Source organism: Sciurus carolinensis, chromosome 8 (assembly GCF_902686445.1).
Source record: "Sciurus carolinensis chromosome 8, mSciCar1.2, whole genome shotgun sequence".
NCBI classification, from domain to species: domain Eukaryota; kingdom Metazoa; phylum Chordata; class Mammalia; order Rodentia; family Sciuridae; genus Sciurus; species Sciurus carolinensis.
The window spans coordinates 51,699,520-51,725,141 of NC_062220.1; the positions used below are offsets into that span (position 1 = coordinate 51,699,520).

Sequence of the window (25,622 nt, forward strand, 5' to 3'; positions counted from 1 at the left end):
CTGAGGCGCTGGATTGCAGGCATGCACCCGGCATGAAATCAGTTTTATCCTTTCATTTTGTAGTCACATGAGCCCATACATATCCTATATTGCTTAAGTCAGCTGGGTTATATTTCACCTTCAAGTGTGCTAATTCACCTTCTTTTGAAGACTGTGTACCAAAGTTGCTGAGGTTGGCTTTGAAGTTGCAATTCTCCTGTCTCAGCCTACTGAGACAAAGGGATTATAGGCATGTGCCACCATACCCAGCCAAAATGTAAATTTTATGAAATTAAATATCATGTATATATGGTTTTAGTTGTATTTTTATGGCCTGGTACTGAACCTGGAACAGAGCAGGCAATAATCATTTGTTGAATGAAGCAACTTGAAGGCTAACTCACATTTAATTGCCAATTTTTATTGCAAGATATGGAAAGTGGTAAGCACTCTATAAGAGATTTACTGACCAAATAAAATAGTTCTAGGTCTAATTTTAATTTTTATATCTGTAAGACATAATTTGGCCTTAACAAGCTACTTTAAGAGTCTCCCACATAGAAAAGCATGACATCTTTTTGTGGCGATTCATTTATACAATTGAACACAAAAAAATGTTCTGAAATATAGCCATTACATAAATCAAAACCTTAATTGAATATAGATTCAAAGATGTTAGTCATATCATTGGATATTAAGATTAAACAACATTCCAGTAGCCACATACACTTACAGCAAACATTCCAAGTTACTAAGCTGTTGTATGATTTCTTCTTTTGAAGACTTTTCCAGTAAGTTCCAAAGTATTTCTGAAGAACGAAATAGAAGCTGTCCAGAGGGATCTGGGTCATTGAGGTGAATGCAGATTCCACTGGCTGCTTGTGCTTTCATCATTAAAGTACAATTAACTTCTAAAAATAAATTTCAAAAATTACTTATATTATGCAGTCTTAACATTGCAAGATGGAAACAAAAATAAGTGATAATGAAGCATTCACATTTAATAATACTATACAAACCAGAAGTTGAGAGATGCTGCAGAACTTTAAGGACCCAAAGTTTCTCAACAAGTTGGTTTTCAAGCAAGGTCATTGACTGAACCATTGTTTTTGCCAATCCTCCGACTTCAGTCATTTTAATCTTGTATGAGGAACTAGCTTGCTGGTAACCTGACACAATTAGTTAGAGAATATGTACATTATTTTACATAATATTCATTAAGACAAATGATCATTTATCATTCAACAATATTAACAAAAATAAAAACATTTTTAAATGAATATATATGGCATTTAAAAAATTGCATAGCATAGAAATGGGAAATTTTTTTTCTGTAAAGGGCCAGATAGTATATATTTTAAGCTTTGCAAGTTATAAGATTTCTGTCTCAACTATTGAACTCTAGCATGTTGTAGCAAGAAGACAGCCATGAACAATACCAAAATAAATGGGTATGACTGTATTCTAATAGCATTTTGTTTGCAGTGGACTAGTTTGATGATCCCTGATGCTGCATTTGAAATGACACAAATTTTGGAAGCATGTATTAAATTCTAAAAAGGAATGCTACCTCTTTTATTTGCCAGTAGATACAACTTTCTGTAAAGGAAAATAGTACAAGTACAAGTATTACATATTTTTACTAGTAAAATTAAGGCTCATGGGCTTGATTCCTATCTCCAGAGCTATGGCTCTTCCAATAGTTACACTGCAGATTTTCCAGCTGTGGTTACAGATGTCCAACAGTATTCACCACTTGAAACCAACTGTAAGACAGTCAGTGAAAGTGCTGTTCATAACTTCCAGCTTTCAGAGTTTGATCAAATTAAATTAACCTCACTTCTGTGCAACTCAACAGCTCTCTATTTTCACTTGTGCACCATTTCTTCCTTTCTTTAAAGGGTGTCTATATTTTGCTAAGAAGAACTCTAAGCTTGTATCCTAATTTCATCTTCTCAAGCTTTCTTTGAGAATGTTACCTTCCCATTTCCCACTTACTGGCTTCTAGCTCCTCTGCCTACAAACTTCATTTCCCCCATCCTAAAAACAAAAACAAAAACCAAATAACTTTTCTTTGACTTTGCTACCAGTTGAACTGTTCTCCGTTGTCCTTTTTCTTCACCTTGGGAATTTAAAATAGAAATCTGTATTCATGAACTGCCTCTATTTCCTCATTCTCAAACACACTGCTTCCGTTCTCACAATCCTCTCATTCTTTAATCCTGCAACTGCCATGACAACTTTATATCAACAGACTTGTCAAATATTAATTATAACTCTTCAGATATTGTATCAATTTGGTCATTCCATCCTCCATCACAAAAGCCTTGACAGCATTTGATACTGAGACTACTTCTTTCCTCACCAAACATTCCATTCATTGGTACACAAGACAGGGCAGTCTTTAGGTTTTATTCCTTCCAATTCCCTATCCAATTTCTTTGGTTCATTTTTTCCAAACCGCAATGTGGGCACTCTAGAAGATGTCATTCTTGGTCCCTTGCTGTTTATATGCTTTATTTCCTCCAAACTCAACCACTTTGATGGCTTCAATTTTCATCTCTACTTGGATAAATTCCAAAATTGTATTTATGGTCCCTGTGGGTTTTAATAGCCAGTATATCATAAATAGTGTTTTATTTAATCTACCACAGACTCTTATTTCCACATATATTAAAGAACATAATATTTAAAAGTATATTTATATCTTCTCTCCATTCCTAGATTGATAATAAATTATACAAACTATGAAGAAGTATATCTTAAATAATATCATACCCTCATAAGGCAAGTATCCTCTGACTTGATACCATCCATTTCAGTGTGGCTCATTTTACCATTATATACTAAGATCCCTTAGCTGTGACATACATACATACACACTCTTCTCAAACATGGTGAGGAATGGGTTGATAGATATTATTATTTAAAAAAATTTTTTTTAGTTATTGGTGGACCCCTATTTCCTTTATTTATTTATATGTGGTGCTGAGGCTCGAACCCAGGACCTCACACATGCCAGGAAGGCATTCTGCCACTAAGCCACAACCTCAGCCCCAATAGATATTATTATTAATTTAAAAATATGTAAGAGAAAGAATAATTTTATTAAGTGTATTAAGTAAGGGTATAATTGCATTAACATTAAGTAAAATAATAATTATGTTATAAATGAATAAATGAATAAACATAAAAATCTTATTCAAATCCAAAAACTGGAAAAAATATATATACAATTTTTAAAAGATGACTGAAGAGGTCAAGACTACAAAAAAATTTTGTTTAAAATGTGTTGCACTTGTGAGCCCACTGTGTCTTTGAAGTTTAGAGAGAAGTGAGACAGAATTTTCTGTTTTCTGAAGACATAAATTATTAGTGAAAGATTATTGAAAATTTCACCTGGAATATGCTTCTTTGGTTCTGCATGATAAAAGTCAACAATACACTTACAAATTTGTATCCTCAATTCAGAACTTGGTATTTTCATTAAGTCACCTGCCAGAAGGATAAATGAATTCTATGTAATAATATTGTTATAGTTTACTTGCAAATTTAAGCATAAAATGCAAATTTAAGCATAATACTATGATAATTATTAAGATCAGAGATTAAAACTGGATCCTATAATTTTATACACACAAACACACAGTCATGCATTACTTAGTAATACGTATATGTTCTGTGAAATGTGTTGTTAGGCAATTCATTATTATGTGAACATAATAATGTACTTCCACAAGCATGAAATTAAATCAAGCAAAGAGAAAATGGTGCAATCAGGAGACATGAGATGTTGGAGGTTGCTGCCAGCATAACATAGTATACTGTTCTACAGATTTTTTTCTAATAAGTAGAAAGTACAATGTAAATGATAAAAAAAATAGTAACTACACAAACTGTAACACAGTCATTTATCATCCTCACTCAGCATTACATACAGTATATAATTGTATGTGCCATAGGTTTATATAACTGGCAGTGCAGGAGGTTTGCTTATAGCAGCATCACTACAAATATGGTGAGTAATGAGTTGTGCTATGGTGTTACTCCACCATTAGATGGTAAAAGTTTTGGGCTTATTTATTATTGTATGGGACCACCATTTTATATATGGTCTGTTGTTGACCAAAATGTAATGATGCAATACATGACTATGTATACAAATATACACACATACATGCACACAGAACACCCTGAATCTATTCTTATACACTTGGTCCCTCAATCAGTTCAGCCTCTGTCTTAGAAAGAATACAATGGTGATCAATTACATAAATGTTGGAACCAAATGAAGATTAAATCCTGTCTCTGCTACTTAATACCTGTGTAAACTTTTGTCTTAGTTTTTAATTCTGTAAAATGGTTATAAAAAGTTACCACCTTTAATTGTTGCAAGGATTAAGTGAGTTAAGATGATAAAAGGGCTGAGAAGAGTGTCTAGCAGAAGTATTACATGTGTTAGCTACTATTTTGGGAAGACCTAGGTTAGCATTTTTCTTCCTAACTAGAGAATCAGCAATTTGTAGTCTTTGAATAATGCATTATATTCCTTAAAGTTCCTAGTGAGCTTTGGTCTTCAATTTTCTGGAAGACTTGAAGAAAATGTTTCTAGGCAGTCTCTGCCCTACAGGTAATAGTTTTATGTTCCATTTGTCTGGGCAGGGTTGGAGAATGGTGAGGGTGTTTTCTTCAGTAGTATCTAAACTACTACTGAATTGGCTTTAGTTCATATAGTAATTTAAACTAGATTGCATTTACTCTGTGGAAGTCTTACATTCATGATCCTCAAGGGAATATGAAGATTATCTGAGGGACTGCTAAAGATTCATGTCCTCTGGATGCCTGAGAACAACTGGATTCCTTAGTATCAGTTTCAGGGTTAGGTCAGCTCTGGTTGGATACTCTGAGAGTAAAAAAATGATAAGGTATCCTCTAAAATTTGGGTTTTGCATTAGGTCTTACATAATGTACATTTCTACAGGTGGTCAGAGGGTGAAAAAAATAAGGAGACAAAAGGAGGGGCAAAGGAAAAGTCTCACCCTGGCTATAGGAGAATCTGTCAAGATTTTACCTTAATTTTATGTTCTGGACTTTTATCTTGGAGTCAGAATAATCACTACTGAGTTTTTGAAATCATTAGACAAGAGGAACAACAAAACTTTTACAACAAAACTACCCAAATGTGCAAATGTATGGGAAATATTATTTTTCCCATCTCTTTCTTCACCATTTTAGTTCCTGTAAATTTAGATCTTTTCTCACAACTTCCCATTTTTCTAAAAAAAATTTTTAGCTGTAGATGGACACAATATCTTTATTTTACTTATTTACTTTTATGTGGTGCTGAAGATTAAACCCAGTGCCTCACATGTGCTAGACAAGCGCTCCACCACTGAGCCACAACTCCAGTCCACGACTTCCTGTTTAACATCGTTGGGCAGAATACCAGATTCTTCCCTTATCCATTTCCAGAATCCTGGTTCTGAATCAGAAATATCTATATACCATTTAGAAGAAAATTTAATGTAACTTACTAGTTCGTAGTAGAAACTAGAAGTTTTAAGTAACAGTCATGAGTAGCCTTTGTTCAATGCTTCATCTAACTATTTTAGTCTAAGTTCATGTTTCTAGCAATTTAAAAAGAAGGGACAGAAAGAGCAGTAGAGTAAATAAACAGTGAAGGGAATTCATAGTAAATGAAGAATTTTTACTGCCCTCATATGAAACAGTAATGTGTTCTGTTGGTAGACTGTCATTAAGGAAAGTAAGCCGACAAAAAGAAATGGGTCATGTATTTATCACATGAATGTCTGTCAACAGTTTTAGAGGCAATGTTTTTAAATAATAAGGGCAACAGGAACCTTTTAAAAATAATGTTACCAACAAAACCTATACTTTTATCTGTTAGTACTACCATATCCTCTTTGGATTACATTCCCATTGTAAAATTTCCGCTGACAGATTCACAGCATAAAATTTCCCATTATTTCTCAGCCTGACTGCTTTTAAAGGTCCTCTTCAGTTCCTCATGTTTAATGTAATCTCTATGACACTTTTATCCACTCTGCACCATAGAGGAAGTGAATTCTAACTAGTTGGCCCAAAGTAAATACAGATGAAGACTATGAAATGTATTTAGAAATAAAACAAAATACACAAAAATGCTATACTAAAAAGTGAAATGTTAAAACAAAACATGTTAAAAATAAAAATGTGTTTTACTCATTGAAGTTGAATCTCTAAAGTCTTTCTGTATGGAGTATACTGCTGAGAATACAACTATTCAGCAAATGTTTTAAAAAAATTGAGTCAATCTTATATCTTTTATTTCTCCTTCAGAAATGAAGACCTAAATTAATAAGTACAAATTAAATGTAGGATGTATTTTGGGAACATGTTCTCATGTCTCAGGGGATGACTTAAAGAGCTAATATTTTGCTGATCCTATTTCCTAGAAAATTATTTTTTTTCAGAAAAAAATTTAAAAATATTTTTATTAGTTGTTGATGAACCTTTATTTATTTGTATGTTGTGCTGAGAATCAAACTCAGTGCCTCACACATGCTAGGCAAGTGCTCTACCACTGAGTTACGACCCCAGTCCCTGTTTTCTTTCTCTAGAAAAATTAAGCAATAATCCAGATATTAATGCCAACTCTTTTATGATTTTTTCATATTCTGTGTACAAAATACAACTCACACATCTATATGTGCATTATTTAAAAGTATTTAATATTTTACTATTTTATGATTTCATTTAGTGTTCAAAGATTCCAGTAATTCAGTATAAGAGTTGAAAATATTTTTGTGATTACTAAAAAAGGGAACCTATACTTTCTGTTATGGTTTGGATGTAGGTGTCCCCCAAAAGGTCATGTGTGAGACAATGCAAGAACATTCAGAAATGAAATAACTGGATTATGAGAATCTTAACCCAATCAGAGAATTAATCCCCTGAAGGAATTAACTGAGTGGTAATTTAAGTGGTTAGGGTGTGGTTGGAGAAGGTGGGTCCCTGGGGCCACGCCTTTGCGGGTATATATTTTGTATCTGGCAAGTAGAGTCTCTCTCTGCTACCTGATCATCAAGTGAGTTGCTTTCTTCCACCAAACTCTTCTGCCATGATGTTTAGCCTCACCTCGAGCCTCCAGGATTGGAGCTAAAAATCTAACTAAAACACTTTCTGATTAACAAAAAACATTAAAAAACATTTCATCAAACTAAATAACATAAAGTCAAATAAGCACAAGAAAGTATCTTCCAGGCTTTGCTTTTAAGGAACATAGCTTCTTGTTGGTATCATGAAACACCTGAGCAGAAAATAATACCAGAATTACAACCAAGCAAACTATGATTAAATCCCAACTAGAAAATAAGAGCCCAGATACAGGGAGGGAACACATTAAGTGAAAGCTAGTGAAAACAGACAATACATTTTTGTCAGTAGGGATTGTTAAGTGTTACACCCCTCAAGCTTAAGGAACTTACCCAGAAGAGCAATTGAATTTGCAGTATCTTCCGCATAAGTTATTTCATCCGATACTTTCTTTTTCAAAAATGGCAAGCTTCAATAAGAATGAAGAATGTCAGAGTAATTTGTAATGAAGTCTTTGAAGCATCATTTGTAAAGTGTGGAAAATTTCCTTTCTAAAGAATAAAACAAGGATGATATCCTATTCTTTAGCCAGAGGGAATTGACAACTATGAAAAAGTGGTATTTCTAACTAACAAGAAGAAAATAAACCAGATTTATAAAAATAAAGGGAGGGATATGTAAAAGGCACAAGTTAAGAAAGTAATTTTGTATCACTGTGAATAAAAACTTAGGAATTCTCTCTCTGAGGGCAAAATAATAATGAATTATAGCTGTGATTCTATCATAGCTAGGAAAATCTTGGATAATCTGACAAACCAAATCTATGCTCAATTAAGACTTAACAACTGTTTAAGGGAGTTTTCTGAAGTTTTTAAAACTCTAGTTACTAGATCAGTGGTCTGTTTGTTTTTAAAGGTCAGGGGCTTTTTTCTCATTAACTAGATTAGGTGTTATCCACAAAAGAACATAATTCATTTGGGGGATCAAATAATTTTATGTCAACAAACATTAATTATATTAGAATTGCATTTTACAGTTACTATGGCCAAAGTTATTTGAAAATAACTTATTTACAAATCATAAAATATAAGGTACATGAACTTATTTAGGTCATTGGTCTAAATTTCAAAGGAGAGGTAAAACTATTTCTTAAAAATATAAACTATGTTGGCATTTACAAATTCAAAATTGCAATCTCATGTATTATTTAAAGTATAACATATTCTTATATAGGGCTTTTAACTCATGTTTTTCCAAAAAAATTCACCAAGTGGTTGAAAAATGGTATTGAGAACTATTGTATATACAGGTTAACTTGAATTTAAGGATATTACTACCAGGAAAAGCAATGAAAAGGACAATTTTATAAACTCCCCAGAGATTTATTTCACTTGTTTGTTGGAATTGAAATTTGAAAAAATAAAAACTTATTACCTGTCATTCAGTTGATTACTAGATCTCAAAAATCAAAGAGTTCTAAAATTAGTATTTATTGTCCCTAAACTTTTTTTATTTTTCTATCAAAGGATCTATAAGGTAAGGCATCAGAAGGGTTTTCAACCAAAGAGACTGTGAATAAAAATAAGCATATACTTCTGAAGTAATGAGAAAAACATATTATATGCCAAAACAGAAAGACTTGACTTTAATTCTTTTCAATGTTTTTAATCTCACAAAAGTATCTTGAAAGGAGACATGTGAATCAAGTAAGAATGAGGTGTGGAAAAACAATAGGACATAAGCAAAAATTAGTAAAGTATGAAAAATAATAATATGAATAATACAAAATGTGGAAAAGTGAAAGTGTAGATCAAAAGATCTTTCGAAAATTCAGTAACAAACTTGCAGAGAGAACCAATTCTAAGTACAGTTCTGTGATAGGCTGACAGATCTGGCTCCATGAGAATGTTATAGGCCAGACTATAAGGGAAATGACTAAACAGACTCCATTTTGCTCTAAGACTCCGTGTTATGTAGGAAATGCTTCTCCCGTGGGAACACCCCACCTCTGTATCCATCATCAGTTACTTAGCATGACATATTTAGCAATACAAAATGATAATTCTTATGTAATGGAAAATTGCTCTCTTTTGATCTCTATTGCTCTTAACCAATGTACCATGTAAACGGTAATTGTGTGGATGTTAGTAACCATTCTTTAGTTTGTACCTAGGTGACCCACTTCCCCCTCTGTTGATGATCTCATGATGTTAGTTTGTAATTTTGAATCATAGCAACGGACACTTATGATTGATGTGATTTTTAGTATAAGAACCTCTACAACCCTGTGGTACGGGCTGTTCTTCCAAAGCCATTTTTTGGGGCATTGTGTGAGACAGTCAGCCAGCCAGCTTAATAAAGACTCTCAAATTTGGACTTCTCAGTGGTGATCGGTCTGTTCTTATGTTGCGCCCCATAACAAATTCTATATATTCTAAATACTGACGTGGGAAGTAATACTAATGAACCCTGTACTCCAGGACCTGAAATTTGAAAGTGTTATACATAATATAATATCATATTAATAAAATAAAAATAATCAATTAATTCCTTAAAGCACCAGAACATTTAAAAAATATTTTCCATGGTCTATAGAAGACCAAAAGAACTCCACTTAGGAAACTTGTAGAACTTATAAATGAATTCAGCAAAGTATTAGTATATAAAATGAACACCCACAAATCAATTGCATTCCTATACATTAGTGATGAATCAACTGAAAGAGAATTAGGAAAACTATCCCATTCACAATACCCTCAAAGAAAATAAAATATTTGGGAATAAATCTAACAAAAGAGGTGAAAGACCTCTACAATGAAAACTACAAAACACTAAAGAAAGAAATTGAAGAAGACCTTAGAAGACAGACAGATCTCCCATGTTCTTGGAGAGGCAGAATTAATATTGTCAAAATGGCCATTACAAAAAGCCTATACAGCTGTAATACAAATCCTACTTAGGTTTTTGTAAATGACATTCTTCATAGAAATAGAAAAAACAGTCACGAAGTTCATTTGGAAAAATAAAAGGCCCAGAATAGCCAAAGCAATCCTCAGAAAGAAAAGTGAAACAGAAGGCATCACAATACCAGATCTTAAATTATACTACAGAGCTATAGTAACAAACAGGCATGGTATTGGCACCAAAATATATATGAAGACCAATTGTACAGAGTAGAAGACAGAGAGACAAACTCATAAATATAGTTATCTCATATTAGACAAAGGCGCCATAAACATACATTGGAGAAAAGATAGCCTCTTCAACAAATGGTGCTGGGAAAACTGGAAATCCATATGTAGCAAAATGAAATTAGACTCCTATCTCTCATCCTACATAAAACTTAACTCAAAGTGAATCAAAGACTTAGGTATTAGGCCAGAGATCCTGTGCCTACTAGAAGAAAAAGGAGGACCAACTCTCCATCATGTTGGCTTAGGAGCCAAATTCCTCAACAAGACTCCTAAAGAACAAGAAGTAAAATCAAGAATCAATAAATGGGATGGTATCAATCTAAAAAGCTTCTTCTCAGCAAAGGAAACAATTGATAACGTGAAGAGAAAGTTCACAGAATGGAAGAAAATCTTTGCCACCTGCACTTAGAGCATTAATCTCCAGATATATAAAGAACTCAAAAAACTTAATACCAGGCCTGGGGTTGTAGCTCAGTGGTAGAGCACTTGCCTAGCACATGTGAGGCACTAGGTTCAATCCTCAGCACCATATAAAAAATAAATAAATTAAGCAAAGGTATGGTGTCCATCTACAACTAAAATTATTTTTTAAAAAACTTAATACCAAAAAACAAATAATCCAATCAATAAATGGGCAAAGGAACTGAACAGACACTTCACAGAAGAAATGCAATCAGTCAACAAATATATGAAAAAATGTTCTACATTTCTAGCAATTAGAGAAACTCAAATTAAAACTGCACTGAAATTTCATCTCACTCCAGTTAGAATGGCAATTTTCAAGACTACAAGTAATAAATGTTGGTGAGGATGTGGGGGAAAAGGTCCACTCATACACTTCTGGTAAGACTGCAAATATCAGTCAGCATACTACACTGATGTGGTCATATCAATGTTTATAGTAGCTTAATTCACAAGAGTTAAGCTATCATACTAACCTAGGTGCCCTTCAACAGATGAATGCATAAAGAAAATATGGTGTATATACACAATGGAATATTACTCAGCCACAGAGAAGAATGAAATTATGGCATTTGCCAGTAAATGGATGGAACTGGAGACTATCATCCTAAGTGAAATAAGCCAATCCCAAAAAAACCAAAGGCCAAAGTTCTCTCTAATATGTGAATGCCCACTCACAATAGATGGGTGGGTGGCTCACTTGATTGGACAGAGCAGAGTGAGGGGAAAGGAGGGGGTATGGGAATGGGAAAGACAGTAAGAATGAATCAGACATAACTTTCCTATGTTCATATATGAATGAACAGTGTATCTCCACATCATGTACAAGACAAAAATGGGAAGTTATACTGCATGTATATATGATAAGCCAAAATACATTGTACTGTCATGTATAATTAAAAAGAAAAAATTAAAAATTTAAAAAGTAAGGCATGGTGCAGGCATTAAATCATTTTTATTTTTCAGACATCAAAACAATTAAATGTAAGTAGGTATAAAATTTAAATATTGTGCTAAATTTGAGAGTGAGTTAGAAAGTACTATGTATATATAATCCCACTAATAGTATTATTTTTATACTAAAAGAAACAAAGCTATTTAAAAATTTAAGTTGGTAGAAAAGTTTAGAGACTGGTGCTGGTGCCCACCCCCTGATGCAGACGGACCTTGACAGACTGTCGCTGCGGCTCCCCAACTTCTTTGGAGGATGGTGCAGACATTCTGAAATATTCCTGAGGGCATGGCCACCATCACTGAGGGGCGGCTCCCTTCCTGAGACACCTACAGGAGGCCCTTTTGACAGGAGAGGTACTGGAAACTTGCAGGGTCACAATAAACCTGCAGGGGGAAAACTGCAGTACCTCAGACCTTCACTGCTAGAGGGGAATATACAGAAAAACTATGAAAAAATAGGAGAAGAAAATGTCCCTAACAAACCAAGATGTTATTTTGATAGAATCCAATGACAGCATGGCAGCAGAAATGGCAGAAAAAGTTTAGAATCTGCATAATTAAAATGATCCATGAAGCAAAAGATAAGAAAGCAAAAGCAGGCAATGCATGATCACTCCAATACACAGTTAAAAGAGCAAATGCAGGAAGCAAAAGAGCACTACAATAAAGACATAGAGATTCTGAAAAAACAAACAAATACTTGAACTGAAAGAAACGATAAACCAAATTAAAAACTCAACAGACAGCATCACCAACAGAATAGATCTTGCTGAAGACAGAGTCTCAGACAATGAAGACAAAATATTTAATCTTGAAAATAAAGTTGACCAAACTGAGAAGATGGTAAGAAATCATGAAGAGAACCTCCAAGAATTATGGAATATCATGGAAAGATCAAATTTAAGAATTACTGGGATTGAGGAAGGCATAGAGATACAAAGCAAAGGAATGAATAACTGTTCAATAAAATAATATCAGAAAATTTCCCAAACCTGAAAAAGGGAAATGGAAAATCAAATACAAGATGCTTACAGAACACCAAATGCATAAAATTACAACAGAGCCACATCAAGGCACAATTACAATGAAAACACCTCACATACAAAATAAAGAGGATTTTAAAGATGATGAGAGAAAAGTGTCATATTACTTATAAGAGTAAACCCATACAGATATCAGCAGATTTCTCAGCCCAGACCCTAAAAGCAAGAAGGACCTGAAATAACATATTTCAAGCTCTGAAAGAACATGGATGCCAACCAAGAATCCTATACCCAGCAAAACTAACCTTCAGATTTGATGATGAAATAAAATCTTTTCATGATAAACAAAAGTTAAAAGAATTTACAAATAGAAAGCCTGCACTACAGAGCATTCTCAGCAAAATATTACATGAGGAGGAAGAAAAATCAGCAATACAAGTCAGCAAAGGAGGAACTGCCCTAAAGGAAAAGCCAATCAAAGGAGAAACCAAGTCAAGTTAAAAACCAAAAATAAGCCAAAATAACCAGGAATACAAATCATATCACAGTAATAACCCTGAATGTTAATGGCCTAAAACACATTAATCCAAAGACTGACAGATTGGATTAAAAAGAAAGATCCAAAAATATGCTGCCTTCAAGAGACTCATCTGTTAGAAAAAGACATCCACAGAGTAAAGGTGAAAGAATAGGGAAAAATATACCACGCACATGGACTCAGTAAAAAAGCAGGGGTCTCCATTCTCATATCAAATAAAGTGGACTTCAAACTTAAGTTAGTCAAAAGGAATAAAGAAGGACATTTCATACTGCTCCAGGGAACCATAAACCAGCAAGACATAATGATTTTAAATATGTATGCCCCAAACAATGGAGCATCTATGTACATCAAGTAAATCCTTCTCCATTTTAAGAATCAAATAGACGAAAACACAGTAATAGTGGGTGACTTTAACACACTGCTCTCACCATTGGATAGATCCTCCAAACAAAAACTGAACAAAGAAGCTATAGAACTAAATAATGCAATCAATGATATACACTTAACAGATAGAGTATTTCATCCATCATCCAGCAAATATACTTTCTTCTTAGCAGCTCATGGATCCTTTTCCATAATAGACCATATGCTATGCCACAAAGAAGTCATTAGTAAATACAAAAAAACAGAGATACTATCTTGTATTCTATCAGACCATAATAGAATGCAATTAGAAATCAATGATAAAATAAAAAACAGAAACTACTCCTACACCTGGAGACTAAATAATATGCTATTGAATGATGCAATGATAACAGAAGACATCAGGGAGGAAGTAAAAAATTCATAAAGGTAAATGAGAACAATGACAGAACATATCAAAATCTCTGGGACACTCTCAAAGAGGAAAGTTCATTGAATTGAGCTCATACATTAAAAAAATAAAAAGTCAACAACCAAATGACCTAACATTACATCTCAAAGCCCTAGAAAGAGAGGAACAGATCAACACCAAAACTAGTAGAAGACAGGAAATAATTAAAATCAGAGCTGAAATCAATGAACCTGAAACAAGAGAAACAATTCAAAAAATTGACAAAACAAAAAGTTGGTTCTTTGAAAAAGTAAACAAAATTGATAAACCCTTACCCGCCCTAACAAAGAGAAGGAGAGAGAAAACTCATATTACTGGAATTTGTGATGAAAGAAGAAAGATAACGACAGACACCATTGAAATACATAACATAATTAGAAGCTACTTTGAAAATCTGTACTCCAAAAAAATAGAAAATATCGAAGACATTGACAAATTTTTAGAGACATATGAACCTCCCAAATTGAATCAGGAAGACGTACACAATCTAAACAGATCAATTTCAAGCACTGAAATAGAAGAAGTCATCAAAAGCCTACCAACCAAGAAAGCCCAGGAACAGATGGATTCTCAGTCAAATTCTACAAGACCTTTAAAGAAGAACTAATACCAATACTCCTCAAAGTATTCCCAGAAATAGAAAAGGAGGGAACCCTTCCAAACTCATTCTATGAGACTAGTATCACTCTGATACCAAAACCAGACAAAGACTCATCAAGGAAAGAAAACTTTAGACCAATATCTCCAATGAACATAGATGCAAAAATCCTTAACAAAATACTGGCAAATTGCATACAAAAATATATTAAAAAGATAGTGCACCATGATCAAGTGGGGTTTATCCCAGGGATGCAAGGTTGGTTCAACATCCAGAAATCAATACATGTAATTCATCACATCAATAGACTTAAAGTGAAGAATCATATGATTATTTCAATAGATGCTGAGAAAGAGTTTGATAAAATACAGCACCACTTCATGCTTAAAACACTAGAAAAAATAGGGATAGTAGGAACATACCTCAACATTGTAAAGGCTATCTATTCTAAGCCCACAGTCAACATCATTCTAAACAGAGAAAAACTGAAAACATTCCCTATAAAAACTGGAACAAAACAGGGATGCCCTCTTTCATCACTTCTATTCAACATCATCCTTGAAACACTAGCCAGAGCAATTAGACAGACCAAAGAAATTAAAGGGACATGAATAGGAAAAGAAGAACTCAAGCTGTCACTATTTGCCAATGACATGATTCTACATTTAGAGGATCCAAAAAACTTCACAAGAAAGCTTCTACAACTAGTAAATGAATTCAGAAAAATAGCAGAACATAAAATCAATACACATACATCTAATGCATTTCTATTCATAAGTGCTAAATCCTCTAAGAGAGAAATTAGGAAAACCACTTCATTCACAATAGCCTCAAAAAAAAAAAAAATACTTGGGATTCAATCTAACAAAAGAGGTGAAAGACCTCTACAATGAAAACTACAGAACACTAAAGAAAGAAATTGAAGAAAACTTTAGAACATGGAAAGATCTCCTATGTTCTTGGATAGGCAGAGTTAATATTGTCAAAATGGCCATTCTACCAAAAGTGCTATAGAGATTCAATGTGATTCCAATTAAAATCCCAATGATATTCCTCATAAAAATAGAGAAAGCAATCATGAACTTTATCTGGAAGAATAAGAGACCTCAAATAGCCAAACAATCCTGTGCAGAAAAAGTGAAGCAGAAGGTATCACAATACCAGACCTTCAACTATACTACAGAGTAACATTAACAAAAATGGCATGGTATTGGCACCAAAATAGACTAGTAGACCAATGGTACAGAATAGAAGACACAGAGACAAACCCACATAAATACAGTTACCCCATACTAGACAAAGGAGCCAAAAACATACAATGTTGAAAAGATAACCTCTTCAACAAATGGTGCTAGAAAAATTGGAAATCAATATGCAGTAAAATGAAATTAAACCTCCATCTCTCACCCTGCACAAAACTCAACTCAAAATGGATCGAGGACTTAGGAATTAGACAAGAGACCCTGCACCAAACAGAAGACAAAGTAGGCCCAAATCTCCAACATGTTGACTTAGGAACAGACTTCCTTAACAAGACTCCCAAATCACAATAAATCAAAGCAAGAATCAATAAATGGGATGGATTCAAACTAAAAAGCTTTTTCTCAGCAAAGGATACAATCAATAATGTGAAAAGAGAGTCTATAGAGTGGGAGAAAATCTTTTCCACACGCACTTCAGATAGAGCACTAATTGCCAAAATTTATAAAGAACTTACAAAAATTTACACCAAAAATACAAAGAACCCAATCAATAAATGGGCCACGGAACTGGACAGACACTTTACAGAAGAAGATATATAGACAATTAATAAATATATGAAAAAGTGTTCAACATCTCTAGTAATTAGAGAAATTCAAATTAAAACAACTCTAAAGATTTCATCTTACTCCAATTAGAATGGCTATTATCAAGAACACAAACAATAATAGATGCTGGTGTGAAAGTGGGGAAAAAGGCACACTTTGACATTGCTGGTGGAGCTGCAAATTGGTGCAGCCACTCTGGAAAGCAGTGTGGAGAGTCTTCAGAAAACTTGGAATGAACTCATCCTTTGACCCAGTTAGTCCACTCCTCTGTTTATACCCAAAGGACTTACAATTAGCATAATATAGTAACGCAGCCACATCAATGTTTATACAGCTCAATTCACAATAACTAGATTGTGGAACCAACCTAGATGCCCTTCAACAGATGAATGGACAAAGAAACTGGTATATATATACAATGGAATAATATTATCATAAATAATAATAATATTATGACATTTGCAGAAAAATGGATGGAACTGGAGAATATCATGCTAAGTGAAATAAGACAATCCCCAAAAAACCAAAGGCCAAATGTTTTTCCTGATAATTGGATGATGATATATAATGGGGGTGGGGGGTGGGGGGTGAGAGAAGAATGGAGGAACTTTAGATTACATAAAGGGAAATGAGAGGGGAGGTATGAAAAATGTGGATTGAGACACACATCGTTACCCTACATACATGTTTGATTACATGAATGGTATGAATCTACATCGTGCACAACCATAGAAGTGAAAAGATGTACCCCATTTGTGTGCAATGAATCAAAATGCAGTCTGTAAAAATTAAAAAAAAATTTTAAAAACATAAAACCAAAAAAAAAAAATCAGGAAGAAGAAAACTGAACTTCATTTGAGTCATTGCCAATTGCAAATCAATCAGAAATGAGAACAAAGTGTCTCCAGGGATATTTCAGGTCCACAAAAACTTTTGTTTTTACAAATGTTCAATTGACATGTGATTTTTAGGAACATATATTGCATAAAGTGAGGTGACTCTGTGGCAGAAATTCAAGCATGATTAAGTTTCATGAGTTCTCTGCATACTTCATTAGAATTCGCTAATTCGTCATTGTTAAAATTATGACACTTATCAACAGTACATGTTCTCATACATTCTATATTCTTCAAGACCTCAGACCATCCGGCTCTGAGATCTGCCATTATAAAATGCCTGAAAAGGTTTATGAGCCTTAGTTGTAAATTGTAAAAATTTTTGGTAAGAGGAAGGAGTGGATTTCAATTTGAATAACCTTATAAAAGAGAAAATGATTGGGATCATCATTCTCACTTTTATGGTTTAAATAAATAAATAGAACTGATTGTATAGTTACATGGAAGAGAAATTAAAAATAGTAGAAATCAGATATATGTCTCAGAGAAACTTTTTCTTGTACTAACACTTCAACATTTAAAAAAATTAGATACTTCTGACATGACTTATTCTTTTCAATTGCAGACAATTCTTGCCTGAATTGATGGATCAGTTTAATCAAAATCAGGAGGATTTCTGCCTTCACTTTACTTCTTTTCTTCCTATTCTCTAAATGATGTGAAGATGGGCACAAAGGTTATAATAACAGTCATACCCACAAAGTGTAAGGCCAAGAGACTTTTGATAAAAGAACCCTAACCCTAGAAATTAGAAATCATAGCTGAGTTCCACAGTAAATTTATAAGAATTGTCAGATATCAATGCCAAAATAAAATTAGCAAGGCATTTATTTTCTGCTTGTGAAGGAGAAAAAAACAGGGAACTGGCAAATAAAAGAGTCCAAAAAAAAAAAAAAAAAGGAAAAGTTTAGAATTTAAAAGTGTTAGGGAAGGTTTATTCTCACTAAAGTAGCTTCCTGAACTATATTATATTGAACAACTAAAAATGGATATTGTAATATGTATCTAGATTGGCCACTGTGTGGCAGCCAAGAAGCATTATATAAGTAGATTTCAGAACAGCAGAGAGGATAAGACATACTAACTTTATAATTCTTCTAGTATATATTTAAAAATATGTACCGAATATAATTGGTGATATCTTATTTTTCATTCAAAATTGGAAAATAGAAACATGACACAGAACCTAATCTCTCTTTGAAAGCCAAATTTTAAAGTTGGTGGTGGGCAGGACTGAAACTAAGTATTATCAATAAATATACTCAAGGATTCTCTAAAAATGCTTCAATTCCTTGGTTTCATTTAATATTTATTATTCATATGATTGCAACTACATTACAAAAACATTTTGTATAGAGTTTAATCTCTTGTGGCTTAAAAATCTCAGACTATAATAAAATGGACAGCATTTGAAATACCAACTACTAGAATCAGGTGATCAACTGAAGTTACTGACCTGTATCACTCTGATACACTATACTTCCTAATACCTTTAAAATGCAAAACAGAGCATAATAAAATACTACACACTAATATAAAATAAAGAAAAACAACTTACCCACATAATTTTAGTATGTCATATGCAGGTTCTATAAATTGGGGCTGATTTTCAATTTTTCCAGCACACAAATTCAGAATTTTAAATATCTGCGCTAAATCCCTTAAGGGCTTTAAGATTTTTTTGTTAAGAAATAAAATTAATATCAATATCTTTATCATCATGTTCTTTATAGCACTTCTGTCAAAATCTATAGAATTCCATCTATTTTGTTAAATGTGGTAGACACCTTTAATTTTTCTTATTTTGAAGTCTAAAGAGGAAAACTCAGAACTATATTTTTAGCAGTATTAATTTTTGCCTAACTTCTTATTCAAAATTATTTTCTTCTCATCACAATTTTAGAATTAGATTATCAACTACCACACTATACATTTGGTTGATCAATAATGTACTACTGGCAATGAGTAAAAGTACATTGAAAAAAATCAATGATTAGGTTCACATATATCCTTCATTTCCTACCCATATGCACATCAACAAACTGCTCTGGAACAAGCAATCCAAAATTTACTTTACCGTATAGCTTTATTAACATTTCTTACATTCAGGGTTTAAACTGGATGGAATTTTATTTTGTTTAAAACTAGTGTGGGGCTGAGGTTGTGGCTCAGTGGTAGAGTGCTTGCCTGGCATGTGTGAGGCACTGGGTTCAATCCTCAGCACTGCATAAAAATAAATAAGTAAAATAAAGATATTATGTCCATCTACAACTAAAAAAGAAATTTAAAAATCACCTTTTATTTTACCTGTTTAAAAAACCCTATTGGTATATAACACATTTCATTTCTTTTGTTTTACCCCTAAGAGATCAAAGAAATTCTGACTTAAGTTCTCGGTTTAATTATGTTATTTCTAGGTTCTTTCTAGGAGTGTCGAAGAAAGAGATGGGATTATTGATCATACCACCTCTGTTAACTTCCTGGGGAAGTGACCAGGACATTTCCCTATCTTTGTGAAGTTTTGCAACTTCTAAAGTCAGCCTATTAAAGGCATTCAGAAATAAACCATTTGCCACCAAATGTCTAACCAGAAGTGGGAGAAGGGGGACAAGAACAAAGCAAAACAAAACAACAACAAATCCATGAAAATCTGATAGAATTGTTGAGGTGTGAGGTTAAGATAGGATAAGGAATCACTTGCTAGCAGTTTCTTGGCTCCCAGAAAATAATGCTTAATATCCATAAGCCCCTTGACTGATTCAATAGATCCTTATAAAGCCAAGGCACTGAAAATAAAGAAAAGATCTAGATAAAATCATATAGCACATTTCTTTCAGTGGAATACTTAAGATGTTTTCACCTGGGACAAGTTACTATTAGACTGATACCTTCTTCAGACCAGGTTACACAACTATCAGACATGGTTTAGGTTAATTCTACTCAAAGCGGGGTCTATAGATCACTTGTTCTGAAATTATGTTACCCAGTCCATGACAAGATAAGTACAGAAAGTAACAATGGACATTCAAAAACTTTCACAGCAATCTAAAGTTCCTGTGAAATGTTTTTTTTTCTATTTTACAATAAACTTTAAAAAACAACTACCACTCAGTAACAAACTGGTTCTTATATACAGATAGATTTGGAGTGTTGAGACACACTAGTTTTCATGTTTTCTGATTAGGGTGGTATATGCACTTAGGACAATATATTCATATAATGTGTGCCAGATTATCAAGCACTTGCATGAATAGTATTACATCTGACCTTCACAACCTCATGAGGTACAATTATCTCATTTTACAAGGGTAGAGAAGTTAAGAAGCTTATCAAAGGTATAACTGCTCATATCAATTGGTAGAAATGAGACTTGAACTTGGCACTCCTATCATCTACTTCTTCCTGAATCTATAGAAACTGATGTCATTACAGATAATATATAATGGACAGAATAATGATTTCCCCAAAGATGTCCATGACCTAATCTTAGGAACCTGTGAGAATGTCACCTTAGATGGCAAAGAGATTTTTCAAATATGATTGAGTTAAAAGTCTTCATATGAGAAGATTATACTAGAATATTCAGGTAGGCTCAGAGATCCTTTAAGGGAAAGGGGCAGGAGGTTAGGGAGATGGAGATGAGAGAAGATGACTAAAGCAGAGGTAAGAGTGATATCACTGGGAGTGGGAGGTCCTAAGTCAAGTAAGCATGAAGCATCTAGAAGATGGAAAAGGTAAGGAAATGACCTTCCCCTTAGAACTTTCAGAAGGACCCAGTCCTGCCCACTTCTTGACTTTAGGCAAATAAAATGAATTCTAGACTTCTGACCTCCATAACTGTAAGATAATAAATTTAGGTAGTTTTAAGTCACTGAGTTTATAATAATTTGCTACAGCAACAATAGGAAACTAATACACTTTCTAATAGAAATTCTCCTATTTCAAGATAAATGAACACACAAAGATATGTAAAGGATACAAGTCCATTCTGATAACACTGCACCAGTTTCTTGACAGAGTTAAGTTGTTTTTCTTCTAAATCATCCTAAAACAAATGTTCCATTTAATTCTTTTGAACTATTTTAAAATTTCTTCAAAAAGAAAAAAGACACATTGAAATTATCAAGTAACTCTTAAATTAATATAAGCATTATAAAATGTTGCCTGAAACAGTAAAGGTAAAAATAAAATACCATTTAAATTTGATTAGGAAACTGGAACTCAAAATTAGGTTAATGTAAAAGTCATAGTTGTTTCCGGAAATAATCTTTTTTTTTTTTTGTGGTGCTGGGGATCAAACCCAGGGCCTTGTGTTTGCAAGGCAAGCACTCTACCAACTGAGCTATCTCCCCAGCCCAAAAATAATGATAGTTGAAGTATGTTGAACATTTTTCTATGTCATACATCATATAGGCACTGTATGTACATGTCTCTTCATTAACCTTCAAAATATCTCTATTACCAGGATATTATTATCCTTCTTTTCCAGAGTAGGAAACAAACTGAAATAATTTGTGCAAAAACACAAAGCTTAAAAGTGGTGGTATCAGAAACCGAATTTGGCAACCTGAACCCAGAAATTACATTCTTTTTTTTTTTTTTTGGTGCTGGGGATCGAACCCAGGGCCTTGTGCTTACAAGGCAAGCACTCTACCGACTGAGCTACCTCCCCAGCCCCTACATTCTTAACTTCTAAAAAATGCCCAGTGTACTGTGCAAACCAAACATCTCTCGTCAACTAAAAACAAGCAAAAAATAAACCTCTATACAGTGATGTGTCTTCAAGATAAATCCCTTCTTCCCTTTTAATCTTCTTCATCTGATTGTGGCATTATCTATACCTTTTTGCTCCATCCTTATTTAATAGCTAATAGGCGCTCTCTGTAGTTAAATTTTCTCTTTTAAGGAAATGCAGATACACTCACAATTTTCAAAGAATTTTTTATAAAAATCACAATCAACAACAACAACAAAATTCTTTGTCATACTTTTATTTTCTTCTATGTAAAAAATAGACCAAAAAATGTTAAAACAATTATTAAATTTTTGTGCTTACTATTCATAAGACATTGTTTTGATGGCTATGCCATGGTCAATCCTACTTATTAAGAATGTATGATCTTCCTTGGAAAAGGCTACATAAAGTTTTATAGTGTGTGCTCACTTTTAGGCATTCAGTCAATTCTTGGACAACATCAGCAAGTGTGGTGTGTGAATATGTGTGCATACAAATTTTACTACCCCTTTTCTCAGTACCTAACTCTCAGCTTTGAATCTTTGGTCTGAAGTAATTTTACTTCTATTACATTTTATGATCTTTCTCAAAATAAATTACCTATGTTTATGTATGAGTGTGTATATAAGACCTGATTTCATACCAGAAAACATTTATTGGTATGTTAGGAACCCCTCACCCCCCCCCCTTTTTTTAATACCTCCTCCTCTAGTCCTATTTGGTAATAAGCAATTAACAGAGACTAGATCACCCTTTCTCTGCTCTTATGAATCCTTCTGTAATTAGTCACCATGGGTTTGTTCATTTCAAAAAAAGCAAATCTGTTCTCTAGCCACCCTGCCTGGTTAAATATATTTATACTAAATAGCAGTCTTTGAATTTAAAATATATATGGTTTGAAATTTCAACAAAAGGTGATAAATGAGACTGATATTTGTGGGAATATGAGTTATGAGTTATTTCAAGGAAATAAGTTTGTAAGTGGTGTAGCAGAATAATTCTTTATCAAAGCATACTCACTTTATCATTCTCTTCAAGGAGTTTGATGATACGATTAAGATCCATAGGTTTGAAAACACCCTAAAAAACATATAATTCTTAGTATTCTACATCATGGGAAATCACATCAAACACACTATTTTCATGTGACATTTTCCCTTAGTAACTTAAAAATATCTACGACAATGAGTAAAAGGAGAATGAAAAACATATGAGACCTTACAGGAAAGCAAATAAATTTTGGAATTAAAACAACCACCAAAGATCTCTCCTGAATTCTAGTATTATCTTATAATCTTAATGTTTTTAAATTCAATTAGTTCTAAGAGGTCCAAGAGAGCATTTGGAATAATAGCCCTAATATGCTATGGAAAATAAAATTAAGTGATGCATGCATCTACATTACACTAAGTTTGCTTATACAGATATATATGACAAGACTAACTTCTAAAAAACCTGTAGGAGATGACCTTCCTGAACTCACTATTCCCTCTCGGTTGGTACCAGCATTCTTCTAGTCATTCACATTAGAAAACAAGAACCTCAAAGTTCTACAGATTTCACATCTTAATTATTTCTTAAACTCACTCCAATGACTTATTGAGTAGCATCTCTCAGTTGTGCAGGGTTACTGCTATTCTTCCTGCTCCACTCTTGCACCTTTCAACACTGTCCTCCACAGTCAGAATGAAACTCAAATCTGAAATAACCCATCTAAGTCATTCAGTGATTCCCCACTGATGCTTCTCATCCCCTTCTGTTTTTCATTTATGCTGCTGCAATCCTATTCCTTTTCTTGGTACATTCCCACAGGTCCTTCAGAATGAAGCTCATTTGTCATCTCCCCAAGGCATAAGAAAAGATTAGAAAAGTGTCTATCCTCTTCTGTGCACTCCTAGGCCCTAAGTGTATGTCCATTACAATTCCATTATACTACTCTGCAAGGATTTACAATCTTTTCCCCCACCACGCCCGTCTTTGAAGTTTGTTGAAGGTACAGACTTTTGTTTCTGGCATTCCCAGTAAACTGGACCTGGCATGTAGTAGTGTGTTATTTGCTTGAAATCTCAGAGACTCTGGAGCCTGAGGCAGGAGAAATTCAAATTCAAGACCAGCCTGGGCCACTTAACAAGACCCTGTGTCAAAATACAAAATTAAAAAGGACTGACTGAGGATGTAGCTCCATGGTTCAATCTCTAGTATCAAAAAAAAAAAAAAAAAAAAAAAGCTTTTAAAATTTAACCAAGAAGGAGTCATTTTATAATAAAGTTATTTATAGGTAAGTGGAGAAGAAACCAGGAAGTGCTATCTATCATCCAAAGTTTAAGCACTTATGATGATACAAATTTTAAATAGTGTTGGCTACATTTATCTGGAAGATTAATGTTTTGTTGAATGGCATTTTGTTTTTAATCGAAATGTTATGTTAATGTTGCTTATTCCCATTACAGAAGTTAAATTATTCCAGTTTCCAGTTTCCTTCCTCATCCTTCTCCCCACTTCTTGCTTTCACACTTCCTCTGTTTTAAAATATGTTTTAAAGAATGATGCAAGATGATAAATGGGAAATAGACCTGCATATTCCTATTATCTAAATATATCTATTTTTATTTTTGTATATTTTTTATTTTTGTTTACTTGTATAAATACATAATTTTACTTAGTGTTAATGTTATTGCATTTTTTACTTTAAATCTATAACACATACTTTTCCATATTTCTACATAGGCAATATTACATTGCATTTCAAGTTTAGAATTTCCTTGTCTTTCACAAATATAAACTTATATATCCTCATCTCAAGATGTTTCTTTCAAAAACAATTTTCAATTAAATGTAACTTTAAATCTGTAGAATAAAATATTTTTACTAAAATGCTTTAATTAATAATAATAAAAAAGATTTACTAAGTACTTATCTGTACTTGGTATCATAGTTACAATCAAAAATTGCAAATTTATTGTTACCCAAAAATTTGGAAAATAGAATTTTGCCTTTTTAATTTAGAGATTTAACAGTGCCATCTGCCACTGTGTTGGTTATCATTTCTCTTTTCCTTTCCTGTACTCAGATTATAGATAGAGTGGGGTTTTATTTTATGATTTGCTGCAGTATTTGCTTTGAGGATTAGATAAATTAATTGAAATGAAAAATCAATCCAGGATTTTCTTTTTAATATCTGTATGTATTACCAAAATTTTCCCCCTAAGGAGTAAGTATAATTTTTTTTATGGGAAACAGGGAACAGATTCCTTTGGATTAATTTTTGGATTATCATTTCTCAGTACTCTGTGCTACCTGTGTGTCATATTTTTAAAGATTTCTTCCTTCTGCCCTCCTCCCTGCCCACTACCTTTCTTAATTTCTTAGCCCTTTATGCTTCCACACATATTTATCATAAGGTTCGATGTTTCAGGAACTGTGCTAGGTATGAGGAACACATTGTTGTGACCTCAGGTAGTTAACAGTTTGCAATTGAATTTTACAGGCCTTGTATACTGTACTAAAGACCTTAAGAACCCATTGAATGATTAGAGAGTGAATAGGTAAATGAACAATGGTCA

At 33.3% G+C, this 25,622-nt stretch overlaps 1 protein-coding gene across 9 annotated transcripts in view; it reads right to left on the reverse strand.

Moving 5' to 3' along the window:
- Cfap69 (cilia and flagella associated protein 69) overlaps window positions 1-25,622 on the reverse strand; it is a 69,839-nt gene that overhangs the window by 37,730 nt on the left and 6,487 nt on the right. For 3 of the 9 annotated variants that reach the window (XM_047562553.1, XM_047562556.1, XM_047562552.1), the window contains exons 2-8: window positions 23,080-23,139; window positions 21,304-21,369; window positions 18,883-18,992; window positions 7,467-7,543; window positions 3,379-3,474; window positions 999-1,148; window positions 713-890 (exon numbers count right to left, since the gene is read on the reverse strand). In XM_047562553.1, the coding sequence (XP_047418509.1) occupies window positions 713-890; window positions 999-1,148; window positions 3,379-3,474; window positions 7,467-7,543; window positions 18,883-18,992; window positions 21,304-21,369; window positions 23,080-23,139 (737 nt within the window). Of the gene's footprint in view, window positions 1-712; window positions 891-998; window positions 1,149-2,440; window positions 2,946-3,378; window positions 3,475-7,466; window positions 7,544-18,882; window positions 18,993-21,303; window positions 21,370-23,079; window positions 23,140-25,622 lie in introns of those variants that run through there. The other 6 variants (XM_047562555.1, XM_047562557.1, XM_047562558.1 and 3 more) reach the window with 6 other exon arrangements.